We start from the raw sequence: 22,607 nt of genomic DNA, 5'->3' as shown, positions 1-22,607 counted from the left end.
CAAACATGCATGTTGGCTCTGTAAAGACTATACACTGAAAGAGATGGCTGAAAACCACATTTTGCTTCAGTAATTATAAATGTTTTTTCTTAACACAAGACCTAGAAGTGCTCATTTGATACATAAAGTGCAATGATAGGCTTTGCTTCTTAAGAGACAACAGTGTTACCTTGCATTCATCAACATCATTTGCCGTAAAATGCATAAATGTTTCTAGGATTTAATTGTGAAGCTAGGATGTTTGAAGTCCTAACTTTCATCTGTAGCTATATTCCATATAAAGCTAAATCTTGTGTAAAACTTGAAGCAGATGACTACACACAGGACAAGGATTTTCATGTCTGCAAATAAGACAATCATCTAAATGAGGCTGCTGCTTTTCTGTTACAGATTACTGACTTCCAAAATTTTTTTCTATAATATTGCCAAAAAAAAAAATCACATTTTGGCCAGAAAATTATAGGCTTTTCCTTTTTTTTGCCAATGTTTATGCCTGGAGAAGAGAATACTCTGGGGTGATCTTATTGAAGCTTTTCAGTACCTAAAGAGAGCTGGAGAGGGACTTTTTACCAGAGCATATAGTGATAGGACAAGGGGGAATGGCTTCAAACTGAAAAAAAAAAAAAAAAGCAAGTTTAGAGATTAGATTGGATATCAGGAAGAAATCTTAGCTATGCCTGTGGTGAGACATGGGAAGAGGTTGTGGATGCCACATTCCTGGAAGAGTTTAAGGCCTGGTTGAACAGGGCTTTGAACAGCCTGGTCTAGTGAAAGGTGTCCCTGTGCATGGTGTGGGGAGGTTGGAACTAGATGATCGGAAGAGTCCCATCTAACCCAAACCATTCTGTGCAAGTTTATTGTAATAGTATGATTTCCTCAAATCTCAGCAAGTAAAAGTGGGACAATAACAATAGAATACACCACAGATTACAACAAAATTTTCACTTCTCATCTCAGAGAAACAAGAAATACTATTCATACAAATATGGCAATACTGACCTAACAGATCATATGTAGAGAGGTGTGGACTAATAGAAAGTTAGGTTTTACAATGTGATAAGGAATGACTGCTACCAGTGAGACCATAATATCCAGGGAATCTGTTTCATTGCAAGATAATCTGGTAGGGATCATCACAGAAGTAGAGAGGAGGAGTGTTCATCCTACCCATGCCCTGGGCAGTGAAATGTAGGGATGTAAAGGCATCCATACCTCTGTGTATGGGGGACACAAAACCCTGAAGGGCAGCTGCCATGGGACACAAGACATCTCTCATGCCCATCGGTGATACTAAGCCTTAATTGACTGAATGTGTTTCATAAATCCATCACTAACAACTGTTCATTAAAAGTTCTAAGCTCTAAGTTCCTCCAATAGATCAATATCCTTTCCTCCTTAAATATCATATACACAGATGTCAGCTGCCATAAGGAAACCACTGGCTCCTGAAGTATGTCCACCTACTACCTCAAAATAAATATATTTTTCATTGTCTTGCCTTTAAAATTTTTTTCTGACTTATAAATTATTCACTGAACTTAATAATAACTAACATACAAGCCTGAAAAGTGAGAACTATGTCCAACAGCTTCTGCCTAGTTTCAGAGAGAAGGGATTGCAATAGTATGAATAAAAAGGTAATATATCATGCATCAGTGAATGTGAGCTGGGAAAGTTACTACATAGGCCAGTAATAGTTCTAGAATACTTATGTTCCTTAGGCTGCATGTCCAAAGCACATGGAGATGCTTCTGTCTCTTTAATAAAAAATTAAAAGAAACTCCCTGTTCAAGAAAAAGAAACAAAACACACCTCAAGAAACATGGAAACAATTCCTTTGCTAGCTACAGGTTTGATAAAAATGAAAGAGACTGCAACAATTACACCAAATGTACTGAAAACATACTGTAAAACACTAGTAAAAGATTAATCAGACTTATTCCTTTTGTACTAATTAGCAAAGTCATTGTTCCCTAATTGGAAGTCACTCAGCAAGAAAGAAAATTAACAAGCTTCCCTGCATGTGTCTAAAAATATTCACCATAATGAAAGTGTGGTATTGCACCACCTCTCCCTTCCCCCTGCCTGTGATCTGGATCAGATCACTTTAGCAGAATGAGGACACCCCCTCATTAAAAAAAAAAAAAAAAAGAAAAAGGAAAAGAAAAGAAAAATGAAGCCTGCTTTTGTTTATATGACCCTTTTTTTTTTTTTTCTTTTTTTTTTTTCTTTTTTTTTTTTTCTTTCTTTCTCCCTGGATATTCTGGAGTATCAGAAACACCTCGAAGTAAATAGGCACTCCTCCCCAGGACTGGGATGGTTTTCATACCTTGGGATTTATGATGTGCCGTATGGTGAGGCGCAGTGTAAGAACATCAGCTCAAATGACAGAACAGCCTGGGCACTGTTTCAGGCTAAAATTATCCATGCAACCCTTGTGATTTCAGTGCAGACACTTCCCAAAGATCACTTTTGAGGACCAGGGGATTTTCTATCTTGAAATATGTCTTATACTAAGTAACAATGGAGTGGTTTGATTTTCCTTCCAAGCCATCCTAGCAGAGTTGGTGCTGCAACTCTGTCAAGGTTTGGTTAGTAATGCAGGTTGACTCCAGCTTGGTGGTTTGTCCTCCAGGAACTGACTTGATCAATTCTCAGGGAGGTGGTGTGAAAGTTTGAGTTCAAACTTTCAGATCTATCTCTTTCTTCTTGCTCTTGTCACTGCTACTAAGCTTGCTAACAGATTATACCACTTAATTGAGCTTGATAATTTATTGTGATTTAGTTTTCAATACAATTTTGTCTCCAAATTCCCACAAACATATAAGTAGAAAGTACTTACACTATTTGTATTAACACATAAAAATATAAATGTGGGTGTAAACAAATTATATGCCCCTATTTTGAGGGTTTTTTTTAATGTCTCTGATAAACTTTAAAGTTTATCAGTTTAAAGTCTATGTTAAGTCATCTATGCAGTAAATCACAGGAACAGATGCAGCTACGATGGAATTTATATAGAAAAATCCTTTACCACGGGATAAAAAGGTGAAAGGTCTAATGATTATATGCTCACATTTTCTCTTCATCATCAGTGGTGAAAATTGGAATGCATTAAAAAGGGGTTTTGGTGTTTATAAGTTTCTCCTAATCACAGATGACTTGAAAAACACCACATGCCTAGCAAAATGCTTTGAAAATATAGATTTGCTAAGAAAAACCCCTCATTTCTGTTCTTCCTTCTATCCTTTTTACACAAGTTCTACAAATGCATCTACAAAGTATCAAGATCATTAAAAGCTTAAAATCACTAGTGATCACAGAGTACAACTTGTCTCAGAAAAAAATTTATGTGATCAAATATGAGTTCAAAAGAAAATTCTGCAACTGTATTTAACCCATAATCCATGTCTACAAATAATTTACCATTAAGTTTTGTAACATGTTACAAAACCCCCCTCCAAACAAACAAACAAAACCGTCAAATAAAATATTCAAATGGATGGAGTCCTCACAACAGCAACAATAATGAGTTAAGAAGCATCATTTGAATCTGTGTTTAAAGCAGTGAGTATGCCTGAAGTGGAGAAGAGGAAAGGGGGAAAGTGAAGGAGAAAACCTGTGGTGACAGGATCCATCTCTCAGCCCTCTTGTTCTCAACAGAGTTTTGCAGTCCCTTCCATATTCCTTATCCTTTTAGGCTGGGAAAATACTGCCATGTTATTCCTTGTGCTGGCCCTTCAGCTACTTTGCTCATAGTCCTTCAAAAGAACAAAAGGGATGGCTGCAGATCCTTCTTTGCCTTATCCAGCTACAGATCTTGATAAAGCTTTCTGTAACTCCATATCTTTCAGATTTCAGTCTCTCTAGCAAACTTGGTTATAGTTGGCCAATGGATTTAAGAGTTGCTGGGAGCTGGAGGTGACAGGTTGGCATGTGTATGTGCACAGCAATGTAATTGCATACTTTTTATCCCAACAAAAACCATGCTAAACATCAACAAGGTACATAGAAATAGTGAGGGATTATGTCCTGAATCAAGCTCAGCTGTAACGGAATTGTCAGTTGTCTGCCACCTGCACCTTCTTTGGAAGTTTGCTAACCAGTCCATTTTCAATCTGCCTACAAGTGAAAGATAAACTTTTGCCACTTATTAGGAATGGCAAGAAAATACCACATTTTTTTTGCAGCTGAATCTAGACTGTAAAAGCTTAAACACCAAGAGCATATTGCCAGAAAAGACAGAGAAAAAAAATCTGCTTACTTCCTGATAGGATAATGAGAATGCAGCAGCGGAGGTGTGTATTTCAAAGTCACAGCAAGCTGTGCTTTATCCAGAATGGTACCACAGAATTTGACACATGTGCTGTAACCACATGGAAACCATGGCAATGGAGGAAAATGGTAGGAGGGAGATTGTACAGTATGGCAGGGAAAAATCCTCGGCAAAACCAGGAAAATAAATTTGTATTATGTAAAGCAGATATGACACAGTTGTGCTGTTCAAAGGTTATTCCTTATATAAAAAGAAACACTGGTAATAATGAAAATACTTAGAAGAGTAGGCGCATGAGCAATGGTAGGTAGGTAGGTGGGAGGAACAGCGTGGGTTGTGAGACCAATATTAGACTTAAAGGAGTCAGAGAGGAAAAGTCCCAAAAGATGAAAAAATCACTTCAAAAACAACAGTGAAAGCAAAAGAGAACATGTTTTTAAGTTGTTTGCTCTGCCAGAGATGAAAGTGCAGCCAACTAGAGACTGCATACAGCAAACCGAGAAAGGGAGTAGCAGAAAGAAATGCATCAGGAAGATCCCTGACAATTACTGCCGTAGAAACACTGATTTCACAGCGTGCTTTGTTCTTCAGGGACAGAAAAAACCCATAATTAAAGGAGTGAAATACCACTCAGCTTCAGGGTGTTAATAATACCCTTCAAGGTCAACTAGAAGGTCCACTAGTAACAGTAAAAGGCTTCCTGCTGCCTGGAGCAGGCTTTGGCTCATTTCCACAAAGCTCTTATTCAGGTGCAAATTGAACCCAAGTCAACAGCCAGTCAAGGAAATAACTTGTTATCACACATCTCACAATTGCTTGATGACCTATATTCAGTGAGTTAGGGGCCCCAGTTTTAGTCTCTGTCTAACACACCTGCAAAACTCTGACAAAATTCTTGGAGTAATCAGGGTAGCCATGGGATGAAAAACTAATGTCATTGTGAAGGTCAAGTCATACTATTAAGAAAGTATGAAGAAGTCTGCAAACAAAGACCCAGCTTAACAGAAGACTTAAATTCCCAGAGCAAGCACTCAGCTGTTTCTCATAAAACCCCCAGAAATTCCCATGTTCATCAGAAAGTAATGAAAGCACTGCATAATTATGTATTATACAAATTGTCTCTGAAAGTGAAAGGTTTCTCATGAAGACATATTTCTTTAAAATATCAGCATAGATTAAAAGAAATAATTCTATTTCATCCCAATTTATGCTGAAAAGCCATTGAAAAAGAAAAGTTATTTCATGCTTTCTCTTCTTTTTTGTTTTACTACCATTTACCATTTTCCCTTCCTTCTTCTACCCCATGATTTACATGCTACTTCTGCACAGCTCCTAAACGTAGGTGAATTTTACAGAGTGCACCTTAAAATTTGGTGCATTCCTAAAAGCTTTCCCATATAGGAATGGATTAAAAACCATAGGAAATTAAGTATTTATACAAGCACTTTTCTGAATTAAAATGACTTGAAAGCTAAAATCTTCTGCTGCCTGGCACCTCTGGTCTAACATCCTCCATGGGTGAACAGTGACATACAGGACTTTTGATTTTTCATAAATCTATCTTTTTTTTGCAAATATTGTATCTACAGAGAACAGAAATGACCAAAAGCAAATACACTCATTGTGATGCATTGTGCTTCACCTATACTATGGAACTCTGGAAAGCATGCTTCTAAAAACTCAAAAAGAATAAGCCTGAAAGTGTGTCCATGCATGAAGCCTGGCTGGATGGAGTTTGTGTTAGTAAATAACATTCATGTTCACCTTGCAGAGGTTGCAATAACTGATTTCACAGGAGGAGTTTTGGCTCAGGAAAGGATGTGGTAAAGTCTTCTGGATGATGAAAGGAATCACTGGATCCCTTGAGCAAAAGCCAGCTAGATTATGAAAATCCCTGCAGAAAATGAGATTGCTTTCTCCTTTGGTCACTAATAGAAAGACAGAGTAGAAGCAATCCCAGGCTTCCCTTGAGACAAATTCAGGCAGGCTGCTATGGGGAGCTGCAGTAAGCTTGCTTTTTTCTGCTGGCCTATTCATCACTGATGTCAAGAGCATGACATTCTTAACAAGGATCAAACAGCTTTCTCTAAAATCTGTTTCTCAGATAAGGTCTCTGGAAAAATATGGGGCAGAGGAGGACAAGGCAGGAGAATAAATTAATCAGGGAAACGCAAAAGGAGTCTTTTGTCACTGATCATGGATACTAGAAGAGATAGAGATTCTTTTTATTTTTCCCCCCCATTTTAAAGCTACAGCCTGAGGCAAGTTATACTAAGATTGGTTTATTTTTGGTCTAGTGAACTATGATTCACTATTATAGCTAAGAATTTTTAAAAAGACAGAAACAATTGTTGATTTAAAATCCACACTATTTTTTTTTTATGGATATAATTTCTTTTCTTGCTTTATGGGACTTTTCAATTTTAGAATCAATTAAAATAAAATGTTGATACAAAATTGTATATTTGTGCAATTTTCCTGACAATTTGGGTGGCTTTTTAAAAAGGCCCGAATAAAGGAAAAACAAATATTGACATTTAAAAAGCCACAAACTCATGATTCCTTTTGGCTAAAGCTTTCATAAACAATTGAAAAAAATCTGATTTTGGTTCTCCACAAAATACAGTACAATTCTGAATGGAAAACATGGGTTTGTCTACTTTCATTCTTTTTAATTAAATGTCAGGTTCTCTCTGGAGTTGCAAAGACTATCTTAGGGCGAATTTCAAATATTGAGTATATATAAATACACAGTTACACAATGCTTTTGCAGGCCAAAGCTGTATTTTAGCAAAGCATTCAAAGAGCACACCTACTGTACATACCTGGATGCTCACTTAACACTAACAGGTTAAAATACTTTGCAAATTCATAGTGCAGGTTCCTTTTCAGAATAACATTGAAATACACTTCCAGATTTACTATTGTTACGAAAAAAAACCATGCCAAAATAAGCATGATGGAACACACTTGCTCAAATACATTCCTGAACTGGTAGCTAGAAATAAGAGAAGAAACAAAAATAGAAAACATAGAAAATGTAAAGAGAAGAATCAAATATAAAAAATGTATGTCTTAATGGAGAGCTGTAGGTGATACAGCAGAACCTGGACTTACTTGAGAGTGGTGAGCTCAGTAAGGGATGGCTGAGTGGCCTTGAGATAACTCTCTCTGCGTGCAGCAATCTTTGGAGATGGCTTCGGACTTGTGTCTGAGTCTCCGCTGTCATCATCCCCCATGGCTTTGATGTAACTGCCACTACGCATCCGGCGGCAGGGAATCTCGTCATCTTTTCCTCGTGGAGTGTAGCCAGCCCATTCATCTTGAGGAACCTGAAATGATGAACACAATTCTCTTGTTAGCACGCTCCTCCCTGATGTTATTGGTAAGCCATAACAGAGCCATAACAAAAACTCTGATGGCCAAAGGCCTTTTCTTAATCTTATTTGACCATGGGTTGCTGTTGCAATGAAGGCTCACTTCTCACCCTGCAGAGGCACAAGCACCTCTGGAGTTCTTTGGCATTTTCCATTCCTTATCTGGGAAGCTTCTAGCAAACATCCTGACATAGAAGGCTTGGTTAGCTTTAAGACCAGACGGGAAAAATCTTGGCTGTTTTCAGCAATTTTCATTCAAAGGCTTTATAAACCAGATCAGAGTATTTTTAGTTCAGCTCAACATATTGAACATCTTCGGGGAGGCACAAAAGCTGAAATACAAATCCTTATATGACAATCTTTTCTGACAGAGTGTACACAGGAACATTCACCAGGATGATTGTGGTTCAAGATACATTTCAAATTAGTGGAGCTATGCACTAATTATCACAAAAGTAGGTTTGCAAGTGTGAAGTTTTACCAGTATTGCTTCTATAGCTTAATTGGTGCAACTGCACACCTGCAGCTTGCAGTGAGCCTCCTTTTGAATTCTGAGTGTCCGAGTCCTACAACCCTTTACTCCCTTCTTTTTCTTCTTCTTAATGATGTGCACTATTTCTCTTGATCTGAAGTCAGTGCTGTCCCTTCTTTGTATTGGAAAGTTGGAACAGTGGGAATGTGCATTCATGAGATTTTGAGACATAACAAAGGACAGTCCAAGAGCAGAGTGCTCTTGCCCACCCATTGTCTCCTTTCCTTTGCTCCCGGGGCTTCTGACCATGTAAATCAGCATCCTCCTCTTTCCTGTAACTGCAGAAACAACATGCAGTGGAGCAGGGTCTTTGAAGCTGTTTTGCAGAAACACCACTTTTATCTAAAGGTGAATCTGCAAAAGGATTTTTTTAGTTAAACAAGTATTGTGTTAGACTTAAATAAAAGCAGTTGTGAATTTTTACTTTGCTGCTTCTCTGATTCTTCTCAGTGAATCAACTCTATCAAACAGCCATAGCTATAATGCTCAGAATACCTTACAAGCCACATTAAATAATGAGGCATGAATCTAGGTTACTAAATTTGTCTTGCAACCTACAAATACTCTCACCTACCAGAATTATCTTTTCTATGAGAAGTTTTTCATCAACATTTACCTTCACCTGAGGATCTTGTGAATCCCACTGCAGATTTCGGCTAGAGCATATATGTGCCAGTTTGTTTAGACAACCAAAACTAAAACATCAGAATGCTTGCTAATGGCTTAGCTGTTGATTCCCACTACAAACATAAGTCTAAGTCCAGAGGCTGTAAGGCCTTTCAAATGTTACTGTTAATGCAAATAATTTTTTATGGCCCTTTTATGGCCTTTTGTCAATCTATAATGATATAAACTACAACCATCAATCCACTGTGCTGTACAAATGGACATAGATATTTAACGGTCCTAAGCCCATATAGGCTTATCACTAGTTATAATTAATTAATTATATTATTTTATTAATTTAACTATCCACAGCCTATGTCCTTGATTTGTTTCCTGATGATTTCAAAACCCAAGACCTTGCCAACCTTCTTCCTTCATTGATTTTTCTTTTCCTGCTTCTGACATAATGATTCAGGGCCTTCCTTAAGGTGCCAAGCTCAAGCAGTCTTTTCCTCTTGTGTTCTGCTCTCCCATTCTCTCTTGGTCAAGTCCAGCCTTGAAACTCACTTGGACCTTCAGTATTTTCCTCAAAGGACTGAAGATTTAATCCTGCAGATCTACTCTAAATTGCACCATTATCAATATTCTTTCTTAAGAGCCATTCTTCCTTTTCAGGATTAGTCATTCTCAAATGCTCCATGTTTTATTTAACTAATTCTTTCCTTGTGTCTTTGAAAAGTTTCAAATGCTGGTTGCAATGGATTTACCCCAAAACTTTCTATTTAGACATGCAAACACTGTGTACCACGATGAGATTTGAGTGCATTGCTCTAGTGCCTCAATTTGTACGACGTGATTGGAAGTTTCCAGTTTGAGCTCTGCTCCTATCAGGTGAGCAATCACTGAAAAACAACAGCTATGTTTTTAGTAGCTTTTCCACTTTTTAAAAAACACTAGCTGCAGAGAAAGAAAGCTGAGCTGTTCACACAGAGATCAGGAAAAAGCAGCCTCAGTGAGTGCCACAAACCCACTGGCTGGTTTCGGTATTGGAAGTCACCTGCATGTGCAAAACCAAAGTGACCCAACAATAACACAAAGATTTCCATTTCCATATTATGGTTTTAAGGGTAAACCCTGCATGTGCCAAAGAGGAAAGGATGGCTGTCGTTAAAAAGTCATCCAGATTCAGAGAACAGACTAAATTACAAAAATACAAACGCAGATATGCTTCTAATTTCACAGAACTAACCGAGGAGTCCAGAGTGTTTGTACAAACTATCTTACCTGCCTAGACAAAGCTGCAATACAAGAATGTAAAGGAAATTTGATAAAAAAATCTATTTTATTTAAAGTTTGACAATTTTTTTTTTTTTTTTGCTGGTATTTAAGTCTGGTTTGTTTTTTTTTTCTAAATATTGTTTTTACTCTTTTTATTGTTTGTTTGTTTACAGTAAAATTTCAGCATATAATTGATTTGGTAGATGAAAATTTAGGTCCAGCTCCCCTTTATCTTATTTTTTCTTATTTCTTATATTACATTCACAAGATCAAAAATTCCTGATGTTGGAATTTGGTGTAGGCATCATATAACTGATAAAGAGCATTTGCAGGGTAAAGAAAATCTTCAGAAGTTCTGTCTCAGCTATTAACAGTTGTAATACTTTTTATTAAATGGTGTCTGTCTGTGTCTTACTTGAGTAGGACAAACAACTCTTAAAGTTCAGCATTTCCTTTCATTTCAGGCAGATAAAATAATGTCAACATTTTAACTGCTGTGCCTCTAGTCAAATACCTCAAGCAATACCTACTAAAAGAAGTGACCTGATTTTCAGAGTGCTTTTTTGGTCCCTAAAAAGTATTGGCTGTAACAGACGTGGCTGTAACAGCTCATGCAGACAGCGCAGTTCACTGTCGCAACAAAGTGTTTCATATTATGAGAAAAAAGTAAAACATAAAGCCCTCTCCAAAATGCAGACTGCAAAAATAAAATAGATTATTTCATACATTCTGTTTCTACACATATGATACTACACAGCCTGTAGTGTGATTTCTTCTGTTGGTCTGGAAAAAATGCTGGGAGAAATGTCTATGTGAACCTCCAGTTCTCTTATTTTTTTCAAGTCAGGGGGTCTGCACAAATGTTCCCACAGGCTCCTTATTTGAATGGCCAATATTATGCCTTGCAAGGTCACACAAGTGCAAATGCACTGTATCTTCTGCCTTAGAGGATTAATGGGATTAAGATTGACATACTTGAGATAAAACTGTTTCATGCTTTTAAGAAAATCATATTATCCAATTACCTAGGCAATACCATTTTTCCAGTATCAGAATATCAAGAGAGCACATCACTTGCATGATTGTTTTAACTTCATGAAAAAGGGGGAAGAACTAAATTCAGATCTAATAATGAACATTGTTTTTATTAAAACAGAACTATTATTATTCACACTATCAAAGTAATAATGATCCTGGAAACATTTCATTCTCTAAATCATCTTTAAGCTCATGTACAAATCTTTACAAGCCTAGAAATCAAGAGTGTACTTCACTAATACAAAAGGCATAGTGAAACAGAACATTATTACTTGAATAGAGATAAAAAAATATTCAGCAAAGGCCTCTGAGCCACGCAGCTTACTGAAACTTAAAATTTCGGCAAACCCCTGGCAATAAATTGCTACATGTATGAACACTAAGACTGACAACAATTTCTTTCTTTTGATTAAATGACTGATATAGCATTCTTTTGTAAATAGAGCAGCATATAAAGATGAAGTACTGCTACTAGCCAACATCTTACCTGGATTTAGCATCATTTAGTGTATAGATTACCTGTCCCAATCTTTAACTAAATTTATGCTGCTCTGCAAGTTTTCACACTTTGTCATTAGCCAGGTTGTACTCACTTGTCACTTCCTTTAATACATTTTTTGATATAAAGGAACTGGATTTTTTAATAGATAGCCTAAGACCCCTAATAAAGAAACAAAACAAACAGGTATACTGGCCTCACAGTTTTTAAGCATTCACTTCATATGCCCACATGTAGTAGTGTGTAAAATAAGCCCAGATTGTAATGACAAGGTAAAGAAAACATTTTTTTAAAATTCTATTTGTAAACAATTAAATTAGAATACCTAATTTTCTTTATTTTTTAAATTAAAAAAAAAAATCCCCCAAATCATTACTAACTTACCTTGCTGGATGAAATAGCAAATAGACTGTCTCTATAGCAAATTAAGTTCATTATTGATCTCTACTTTGCTTTGGTTTATTGCAGCTGAAATCATTAAAGCTTCTCCCTGTGCTTTGCCAAAGCAATGTGGATGACTATAGAAGTAAACAAAAGGACTGGAAGGAGTGGCTAACCATCACTCACAGCAGTAGACTTGTAACTTTAGCTTTCTATTAGTATGCAAATACTTAATGAAATGAAATCACACAACTGAAGAACAATGCCTAATGACTGCTCAGTGAAGATTTTTCAAACCCATGCAATTTGGTCTTCTTAGCCATTATTATGCCTCTTCTGCATGCTGTAAAGGAAGTTTCAATTGCCATCTTCCACTTACTGAGCCTATTCCCAGCAGTCATGAATATTGAATTAATCAGACCAATAAGGATGAGTAATGTTTCTTTCTATCAGTGTGCATATGTTAAGAATCATTGAAGTATGAAAAAAAAAAAAAAAAAAAAGAAGAAGCCTTAGAAAGCAGAAAGAAAAATATATGTTTAATGAGCCTTAAGTGTTTTCAAAAAGGCAGTTAGGAGGGTTGCCTTTATTTAGGATAAATTTAATATGCTCAGTATATGCAGCAACATTTGCTTTAGTTTGTACTATTTGAGCAATCATGTTCTACTATAAATTAATTTAATTTAGCTGACTTATCTCCATATTTTTTTTTACAAGAAAAGAATTAACACCAGAACAAAGACCTGTCCAAGATAAGACATTACCTCCTCTATCCTGTGCCCATCCCTTGCATCAAACCTGAACAAACATGGTGAAGAACTGAAATTTTCCTTCACATAACAGTAGTTTGGAAAGTCTTCTAAACCAGTATGAATCCTGAGAGAGTCAGCCAATAGACACAATTCTTCAAGCACCACTTCATTTTAAAATGTCCATTTACCAAAATGCGTCTTGACCATTGGCTCATCAATCTGATTCACATTCTATTTTGTGATGAGGAATGTGTGTCTTCTAGATGAAATTACCATGTCTTGATTCCAGATAAATATTTCTCCTTCTGTTTTATGTATAAAAGTCCAACCAACAACGAAGAGGGGCACGCTGATACAATGATTCCATCCACCGCCTCACAAGTTTGCCACCCATGAGCACCTTCTGCAGAAAGGAAGCCAAACAGCAACCAGCACGTCCATTAGCTGAGGTGAACGTGACTGAAGGTCACAGAGCAGGGCTCTTGGCCAGGACCTCAAAGCAGAACTGCTTCAGCGATACTCATGGACGATATTCTCCAGTGGCAGAGGGCAGACATTCATTCTCATCTTTCGCAGTACCCTTGAAGCATTCAGTGCCATTGGTCATAATGACATATGATTTCTTGCCCAATTAAGGACGCCAGGATGACTGTTAACACAAATACCAATCCTTGAAAGGACACTTTCAATGACCAGCACTAGAGAAGTGTTCATTTCTTCTTTATATCTTCTTCTGTGGCGAGTCACTTCAACAGCTGCATACAGTGACTGGTTTGCATCCAAAGCAATACTGTTAGATGAGATGCCATTTTACCTTTCTTTCACTGCACACAGGCACAAGTCTGCTATCAAGCAGGCGGCAGGAAACTGGCTAGTGGGTGGAGAACATGTAGCTGAATCTGTATCCTTGGAAGAAAACAGATGTGGTGGGGAGAGCATTTTGAGAAGCAGCCCTTATGCTGTTTCTTTTGGCTGACTGTAACTCAGTAATCTCTGGTGCTTTGCTAATGTGCTCTCACAGGCAGCAGCTCTAAGTGATGCCCTTAAACTGCCATCTCCTGCTGGCTGTTGGCTTCTGTCACATTTTAGTGGCCACCAGACAGACTTTATTGACACTTTTACAATTATTTCTTTTAGATAACAGCAATGCTATACATTTGTGAAATAAGCTTTCATTTGGCTGTAAGGAAACTGTCCTGGTTTCAGAAGATCATAGTGTGTCTTCTCAGCAACTCCAAATGGTCACCAAATGGTCACCTGAGTTCTACAGTAGTGTCCCTGAGGATATGAAATCAAGGTCATGGTCCTGACTCTCATCTGCTGGAAACTGAATTGCTACAGACCAGGAAACCTCAAAGATTTCCTAATAAACTGGTTAGCAGGCTGGGGTTATGTCAGCAAAGCAAAATTAGACAAAAACTTATTTGCATAAAAGACTCCCGGACACAATTCAGAGAGTGTATTTGGAAGCCCTGGCCCTTCAGAACTGTCACAATGCCTTATCCAACTGTATGACACATTGCTTAGTCTTTGGTGAGAGAAATACTAATCTATCAGAAGCCCAAAGAAGACATTTCATTGCACAGTTTCTGGGTAAGAGGATGAAAGGACAAACAATATACAACAGATTGATGTTCTTATTGCTTAATTCAGTAGTGACAGAAGCTCACCTGTGCAGAGCATGTGTAAAGCAGAACAAAAAAACTGTGGCCAGATAACCCAGCTCAAACCACTCTTCTGGCACTGTAGTATTTCCTCACTCAAGATCTGTACTGTGAATTCCATTCTTGAAACAAGCACAAAACCCCAACCCAATAACTGTATGCAGGGAAATATTCCTCATTACTTTGCATTGACTGACGAAAATGTATCATTGCCCAGTGTTTTCTTCCCTATATTTTTCATGTGTTTCCACATTAAAAGTTAAGGTTTCAAACTCAGAGACAGATTGAAATGATCCTCTTTGCTGGACTTGACTTGTCTTGAAGATTTTTTGTTTTACTCTTGGTTTTGGTTTTTAACAGTGAAATTACTGAAAAGAATAAGATTGGAATATCCCAAATATTTAAAGATACAGAAAAGAGTCAGATTTATGACTGAAACACATCTTATCCATGAAGAGACTGAAATAGATAACAAATGCCAGCTGTTATGTGCAGCCATAATTTTAGTACACATTTCTGACCTAACAGTATATGTAATGTATTGTCACCCAAGTAGGTTGCTAAATCCTATAAATGGTATGCCAGCAACAGGTTCCAGTTGCCAGAATTATGTTCATTAATGGATGCCCTGCTAGAAAGTAAGGATGCTAACAGAAAGAACTGACAGTAATTCAAGTTAATCTGGAAAAAATAAGGTCAGTGCCAGTATACTCAATACTTAAAAGTTACAGGATGGCAATAAAACAAAAGGACAGAAAATTATGGAACATTGGCAGATAAAGTTGCAGCTGAAATTGCTGTTGAAGAGCTCTCTTTGTAGTTAGGAGGCCCCCATGACTCAAGACACCAAAGGTCAGCACAGCTTTCAATTAAGCAAATAAGAACACACCAGTTGTTAAGTTGAAATGAGTGGCCAGATCGTGATCACCAACACAGCTGACAATTTTGGGGTTTTTTTTTGTTTGTTTTGTTTTTTTAACTAAATTAAAGGACTGCAAAGATGAGGAAGATGTCTATATTGAAATACTCCAACATAGTTCTCTTAGTATAGCAAACACATTTTGGGTGGGTTTGCAGGTAGGCTAAGTAACCAAGATGCCAGTTGAATGGAATTATCTGTTAGTAATATACATTTTGTAAATAAGCTGTTTTGTGCCTAATCTCTATTTTCCACAAATTCCCTAGCTGTAGCCATTATACATATAACCCACCTCACAATTTTAAAACCAAAATAAATTAGCTTTCTGTGAATATTTTTTTCAGTGTTAATATGCTTACATACTAGTTCATTTTAAAACTCAAGAGCATTTAAGAATTTCCAAATGTTTTCATGATTATTGCATTACCTGGAAGTTGACCTAGAATACATTAAAACATTTGACACTTTATTTCACATTTGTCCAATTTGGTTCACTAGCTTTACTAAGAATTAGCTCATGAGCACACAAAAAACACTTGAAACTTATACCTCATATACTTTGTAGTTCTGACTGGAAAATTGAAAGAGAAATAACATGTGCTTCATTAATTTTCAATTTTTAATCAAATATGAGCCAAAAAAGTAATCAGATACATGAAAAACAGAAGATTTATATTAATGGATGTTAATACAACTTTCATATATGTAAGGATGTTCTGGACAATTAATTTGAATAGGGTAGTTGCATCTGAAATGCAAACACCATAAATGAGGAAAACACAAACTGAAAATGCAGAAAAACTTGCATTGATAAACTTAGCCTAAATTGCTGTGTCATAAGGATAAACACTTTGAAATGTAAGGTACCATGTTAACAAATCACATTACACTTAATGGTCCTTATTAGCACCCTGACCCTTAGGTCTATTTGGTCATCCATGGAAACAGGCAACAAAAAGCGGCTGGCTGGGACTGGAATTCAGCTTCCCTAAGAAACTGTGCCTTGTCCTGAGACTGGAAAACAAGTAATCTGGATAATGAGCTTCTCAGCACTACACATTGTGTACCAATGCACATTACAGGCAACCTTCACCCAGGAAACTGAGTGCAGTACTCAACAGAACCCTTTGTCACCGGAGAATTCTTATTACACCCAGAAACTTGGTTTATATTTTTAAATAGTATTTCTCACAGTATCCCACCAAAAGACAAGCAAAGCAAATGTGGATCTTGAATGACTGCACTGTTGCCCCCACCTTCTGTGCTTCAGTTTTCAGAGGTAAAATTTCCATCCTTAGCCTCAAGTATCTGACACAACTGATATGAATCTCATCAGTTGCAATGAAGAGAAAACTTATGACTGACCCACATAACAAAAGAAAATTAATCTGAAAAGCGTCATTCGTTGTATTTTTCTCAGTCTCTTAACAAATGGACCAAGGACAACAGGAACGGTAATTACAGGGAGCATTGAATGGCAAAACTATAATCAGAGACAAATTCTGTAGTGTATTTGATACACTATTAGCTCCAAAAATAATGAATTAATAGAAAACAAGTGTGTCAGAAATATCTCCCCATGTATTTAGACCCTATTGTTTGCAGCAAAGGACTGCTGCTTTCATGTTGTCTTTGATGGTTTGGTTAATTCCATTTTTTTTTCAGATGAGAAGCTAGCAGAGAAGTAGAGGCTGACCACTCCTTTAAATTTTTTTCTTTCAAGGCAGGGGAAACCATCTTGAAGAAGCATTTTGATAAAACATGAACAATTCCTTCTCACCATCCTTCACTGTAGTCCAACTGTAAAGCTGGATCAAATAGCACTATCCTGAAATAAAAAATCAGCTCATGAAAAGAACCTTATCTTTCTTCTACCAGCTTCTCACTCTTGAAAAGAGAAATAGAAGATAAAAATGTAATTCCATTCCCAAAATGTGGGTAAGAGGAAAAGATTTGCTTGACAGTCTTTAGACTATTCTAGGACAATATCTGTTTCTGAGGATGCACAGAGTAGACCCAAGCCTCCCCTTGAACTCCAAGGATAGACACTGTGCCTCAGCACCAGGGCTGGAAGTGAAGCCTGGTGAGGTAAAGAAAGACAGTACAATGCAGAGGACTCTGCACTTGATCCAAACTCCAAATTATGAGAAATAAGCCCATCTGTAATACTAATTACTGCCAACACCTTCCACAGAACAGTTAAGTGGAAAATATCACAGCAAGTGAAATAATTGTTTGTTATTCTGTGTCTTTATGCTGAGAATTCCTGCAGACACTTTTGTGGATGAAAGCCCTTACAAACAAATGTGAAGTCAATGTCACCTGTGATCTCTGATATACTCAGATCTATCAGGATAAAGAAAATTATCCTGAGTACCCTGAGCTGGAAAAAAGTCACTCCTTCATTGAATTCAGATACTGTGACAAGAAGAGATTGCACAAACAAATATCTGCTCTTTGAATGATCAGAGTTTATGTCATGTCCTGGACTACAGACAACAACTTAAATACCAAGCAAGTTGATAAATCTATTTAACATTTCGTGAGTTATAGAAAGCAACAAAGAAGCATCATAACAATGAAATTAAATTATCAGGATTGTCCAGTGTTGCTGTAAATTCGCAGCTTTCATCTCATTTTTATGCCCTTCCAATTGTTCTAACACAAGACACCAGCCTTTTGGTACAAAAATGAGAAGTTCACCTGGAAATCGGCAGATGTACAGAGTAACTCTACAACTCACTAACAGAGTAGAACTCTGCTGCTGTTAATATATATTTATATTGCCAGACAGACAAAGGGCCTCCATTGGGTTCTGTGTCCCATTGTGCTGCGCATTGTGGAAACACAAAAGGGAACAAAGTCCAAGCCCCAAAGGGCTTGCAGTATAAAAAGACAAGTGATATAGTGAAAAGAAAAGCAATGGTATGTATTCAAAACAGACTGACTTTTTAAATACCTACATGCATTTCTCATCTCTTCAAGCTGCCAAGAGAGAATAATCCTGACCTGCTTCCTCAAATCTACTGTACTCTGTTTGAATATTACTTCCAATGTTAACTGATGCCTGGTTAAGATTCTCCTTTAAAAAAAAAAAAAACAGTTTCAAACCAATTATATATCCCTTGATTTTACAATGACATGCAATTAGAAAGGATAAAACAAAATTAAGTGAAAACTGAAATAGAACTACCAGTGAGAATGGGAAATAGAACTACAGTGAGAATGTAGTTATTCTAAGTGAGAATTTAGTTATTCTTGCCCTTGACAATTGTTGGACATATTTTCATACAGACACAGATAATGTCCTCTAATTCCACTTGAGGAGTCTATTCCTGTCAGTTAAACATTATCTAAAGGTCCCTATGGAGGTGTTCATTTAAAGCTGATGCTGGCACAGTTTTTCACTCTTTTCTAGCCATCTGGGCACATACTGAACTGTCAGCTATTTTATCTAAACCCAAGAGAAGGCTGAAGGAGTAAACAAAAATACCAACAAAAAAGATCACAGGGTTCAAAGCAACCACAACAATCAAGCCTAAAGTTATGATTTCTTCTTACTCACAAAATTCACACAAAAGCTACTTAATAAAAAACCCACAAAACCACAAAAGGATGCAACTTGAGGCTATTTTGAAACCCCTCTCCCTCCCCAGCCTATATGCAGAGCTGTAAACACACTGAGCATTTGTATTGCCCCCTCTTCCCCCACCCCACTCTCCTAAGCAATTGATAGAAAATATACATATCCATTCCTTTACATTTAAGACTTAGCATCCCAGAGGCTGGTAATCAAAATTATTTTGCATGACACTCCATAAAACATTTTAAGATCAATTTTTAAATACTGATGCCTCAGTCCTACGCTTTCTCTGCATACTGACTTAAACAACAGAATGTGGAAGCTGACTGTCTCATTAAAGCATCCATATGAGAGAACCTGCTACAGTTCTATACAAATAGAAAAGAGTCCCACCACATTAAAATGAAACCGAATTATCTTAGCAAACCTCTTTTTTCCTCATGGTCTTCTCTCTTCTCTGTGCAACGTTGTTCCATCTTACACACACACTTAAATGTGCCATAAGTGCTTCTTTTAAAGTGCATAAAAGCTATCCACAGCTCTCCTAAGAATGAAACAGTTTTAATATTTTCTGATCCATGTTCCTGCCACAAACATTCACCGGCAGTATGATAGCTCCAAGAGGAGACATCTGATTCTTGACATTTAAAGATACAATACTGGTGGAAAATAGTGACGCTGTATTAACTGCAAACAGCTTGTGAGGGAGTAGGTGATGTACTCCTAAAATGTATAATCAGAACAAGCAATAATTTCAACCTTTTGATTTTTTATTTTTGACTCAGAGCCATAAAAAAGAGGAATAGCCTGATAAACAAATCTGGACATGTTACAATAACTCTTTTAAGAGAATTTATATTCTATGGCAAAAAGAAAAGTAGGTTGTTTTCCTGCTGGAGAAAGTATTAAGGTACCCCATAGTTTCTCAAAAAGGGTCTCAAAAGCCTTCATAAAAAATGAGCACTAAATGAAAGCAAAATTGAAATTACAGAAATCAAAGAATTTGTATCCTGGTAACATTCAGTTAATTGACATTTGCAATGCTAAATGAAAGCACTAAAACATCAAATTCTCCATACCCCTACTGTGACAGCCTTATAAATTCAAAAGGTACACAGAAAGGTCTTATTTTTCCCACATGAAAAAAAAAAAAAATCCTCTTCTAACATGAACCGTTACTTTGAAACACTGAATTCTGGACCAAAAAAAAAAAAAAAAAAAAGGATATATTTTTAATTTTAGTAATTTTAGTAGTAGAACCCCTTGTTTGATGATCAGTGACCTCTGGGGAAAGTTGAGACATCAGAGCAAACCTCCATCCCCCACAAACACCTGAGACAAGGCAGAGCACAGTTAACAGCAACCAGTTCTCCACACTGTACCTGGAGGTACTGACATGACCGTTCCTGCTGACACGTCTCTGCCTTCACCACTGTCTGGTCCATGTTAACTGATCCTTTCTGGTAAACTTCACGGGCTCTGCTCACGGTTAATGTAGAGGACCAAGAGCTTTTCTTCATTAACTGGGAGTCCAAATTCACAGGCAGGTTTGCACAGGTAGAGCATTTGACATCATTATTGCTTCTGGAGGACTTCACAGTATGCTCGCTAATAGTGTTATAGGCTTCCATAAAGTATTGGGAAGAAGAGCGATCAGGGCATCTTCCCATGGTCATGACCCCACTGGGACCATGATAAATGCAAACATCATTGTCCAAGTTGTCATCTGAACTCCACCATCCTGATGCATTGGATCTGGGCTTACCTTCTGATCGCCTTTCCTTACTCTTGCTGCGCTTCCCATACCTCATCGTCTGTGACTCCTCCGGGCTTGCTTTCCCCCCATTGACGCTCCCCTTGGATGGTCCTTCCAGTGAGTGGGACTTGGTGAAGAGCTTTTGGACAGAGTGAACCAGATGCCGGATCCTGCCCGGGCTGTCACTGCGGTGCTCCATGGCAGTTCTCTTGTACTGCAGAGTGTGGTAGCCGTCCCGATTCAGGGGCAGCTGCCGCTCAAACTGGTCCAAAAGGTTGGCAGGAATGCGGTTGGTCTTGTTGGCAGTTCCATGGGGAACCAGAGCACACTCATCCTTGAGTTCATGGTGGGAGCTGTAGTGCCTCCGGGGAAACGTGCTGCTGGCAATCTGATCATTGTAGGGCACCATGCACTCGGCCTGGAAAGAGTTCCTTTGAGTGTAGTAAGGGTGGTCTGCGGGGTGGGGGTCCACCGGGTTTAACAAATATGGCTTCCTGTCCTGGTGGTGTGGCAGGCTGTCACACGCAGGGTCACAGGCAACCCCGTGGTGGTGACTGCGGCTGCCGGATAATCCCTTCATTGCTGATGGACAACGAGTCCCAAAGTCATCTAATACGTATGGCTGTGCGACAGGCAGAACTCAGAGAAAGGCCTAAAAGAAAGATATACAACAGAACATGTAAGATACTCAAGCTGAGAGAGTAAACAGCATGTGCACTCTTAACCTTCTTTGTTTCTTGTTGCAAAAGTAACTGAAATAAACATTCTCAGACTCTTTTTATCCTTTAATCTTTCCCACATCCAGCATGGTGATAAGGATACCTAAGCAGTACACAAGAAAAATTATCTTGCTCCATTAGCTGTAAACAGGCAGAAGACAATGTTTCCAACATGAAAAGCTAGATAGGTATTGCCACCTCGACGCTAAAATGTCAGTCCTGAAAACATTCATGGCCGGGGACCTCCCAGGATGCCTTAACTGCCCATCTGCATATTTTTCAAGACCAAATGGACACACTGAAAAATACCTTTTCTTTAACAGAGCACTTTCTGGGCTTCTTTGGGCCAAACACAAAGCATTGTGCAATTAATGGGAAACCTTTCTCTAACTTCAATTAATATATTTTTATTCAATCTCCATGTCGTCTGCCTGGACTGTAATCATGTAAAGGCAACAGCAAAACATTATTTCCGTAAGTTCTTTTCAAATTAAGAGTAAAATAACAATAAATTACACTAACTGTCAAAATGAAGTCAAACCAACTATTTAACATCCCATATATCTGTGGGGTTTGTATTTACTATTTTCTGATTCCTAATCACTAAAACCCCCCCATCTTATTCTGCTAATGCATTGATTTATTTCTCAATAATATTTCGTTATTATAAACAGTGTTCATATACCACTACATACTCCTACCATTAAAAGAACTGGGATAGCCAAACCTGGCACACAACAATAACAGTTAATAACAATACACTTAATTCTTGATTGCAGTTATTTGTCCCTGAAACTGTAGAATATGGATTACAACAAATTGAAAATGGAAATCTTCATCCCAAGTGATATAATAACCACTCTGTTTGAGGCCAGGTGCCCTCATTTCAGCCCTCAACTCTGGCAAAAGTCTGGATGCAACCTATGAGCTACTAATGTGTAAACTGTGAGGTTTCAGGTGTGGCAAAGCAGTCTCATGGTGCTATCTGAGAAGGTGAAGGGCAGAGGACTCCCTAGAGGATGCTTTCTCACACTGCACTGAAATGGGAGTCACTCAGCTACTTTACTCCTTTCTGGCATGGCTAATCACATAAATACTTTTAGAAATGTAGCTCTTCAGATCTTGGCGTAAGGACAAACATGCATAGCAAATAGGCTTCCACAATGCTCCTCCAGCACACTCTCAGTTAATAGTTCATGTTTTAACAGGTTGCAAACATGTTGTACT

The 22,607-nt window shown here is 37.7% G+C and overlaps 1 protein-coding gene across 4 annotated transcripts in view; it reads right to left on the bottom strand.

The window, feature by feature from the left end:
- The window catches only part of DLGAP1 (DLG associated protein 1), a 130,860-nt gene extending 109,619 nt beyond the window's left edge, over window positions 1–21,241 (bottom strand). For 2 of the 4 annotated variants that reach the window (XM_041399299.1, XM_041399298.1), the window contains exons 1-2: window positions 20,288–21,241; window positions 7,394–7,608 (exon numbers count right to left, since the gene is read on the bottom strand). In XM_041399299.1, the coding sequence (XP_041255233.1) occupies window positions 7,394–7,608; window positions 20,288–21,241 (1,169 nt within the window). Of the gene's footprint in view, window positions 1–7,393; window positions 7,609–11,990; window positions 12,042–20,287 lie in introns of those variants that run through there. The other 2 variants (XM_041399301.1, XM_041399300.1) reach the window with 1 other exon arrangement.
- Window positions 21,242–22,607: the final 1,366 nt, after the last annotated feature.

The sequence above is a fragment of the Onychostruthus taczanowskii genome, unplaced genomic scaffold, assembly GCF_017590055.1.
Source record: "Onychostruthus taczanowskii isolate IOZ18803 unplaced genomic scaffold, ASM1759005v1 scaffold16, whole genome shotgun sequence".
Taxonomy (NCBI): domain Eukaryota; kingdom Metazoa; phylum Chordata; class Aves; order Passeriformes; family Passeridae; genus Onychostruthus; species Onychostruthus taczanowskii.
Note: the sequence above shows the minus strand (reverse complement) of the source record. Positions and strands in the feature narration are given on the sequence as shown.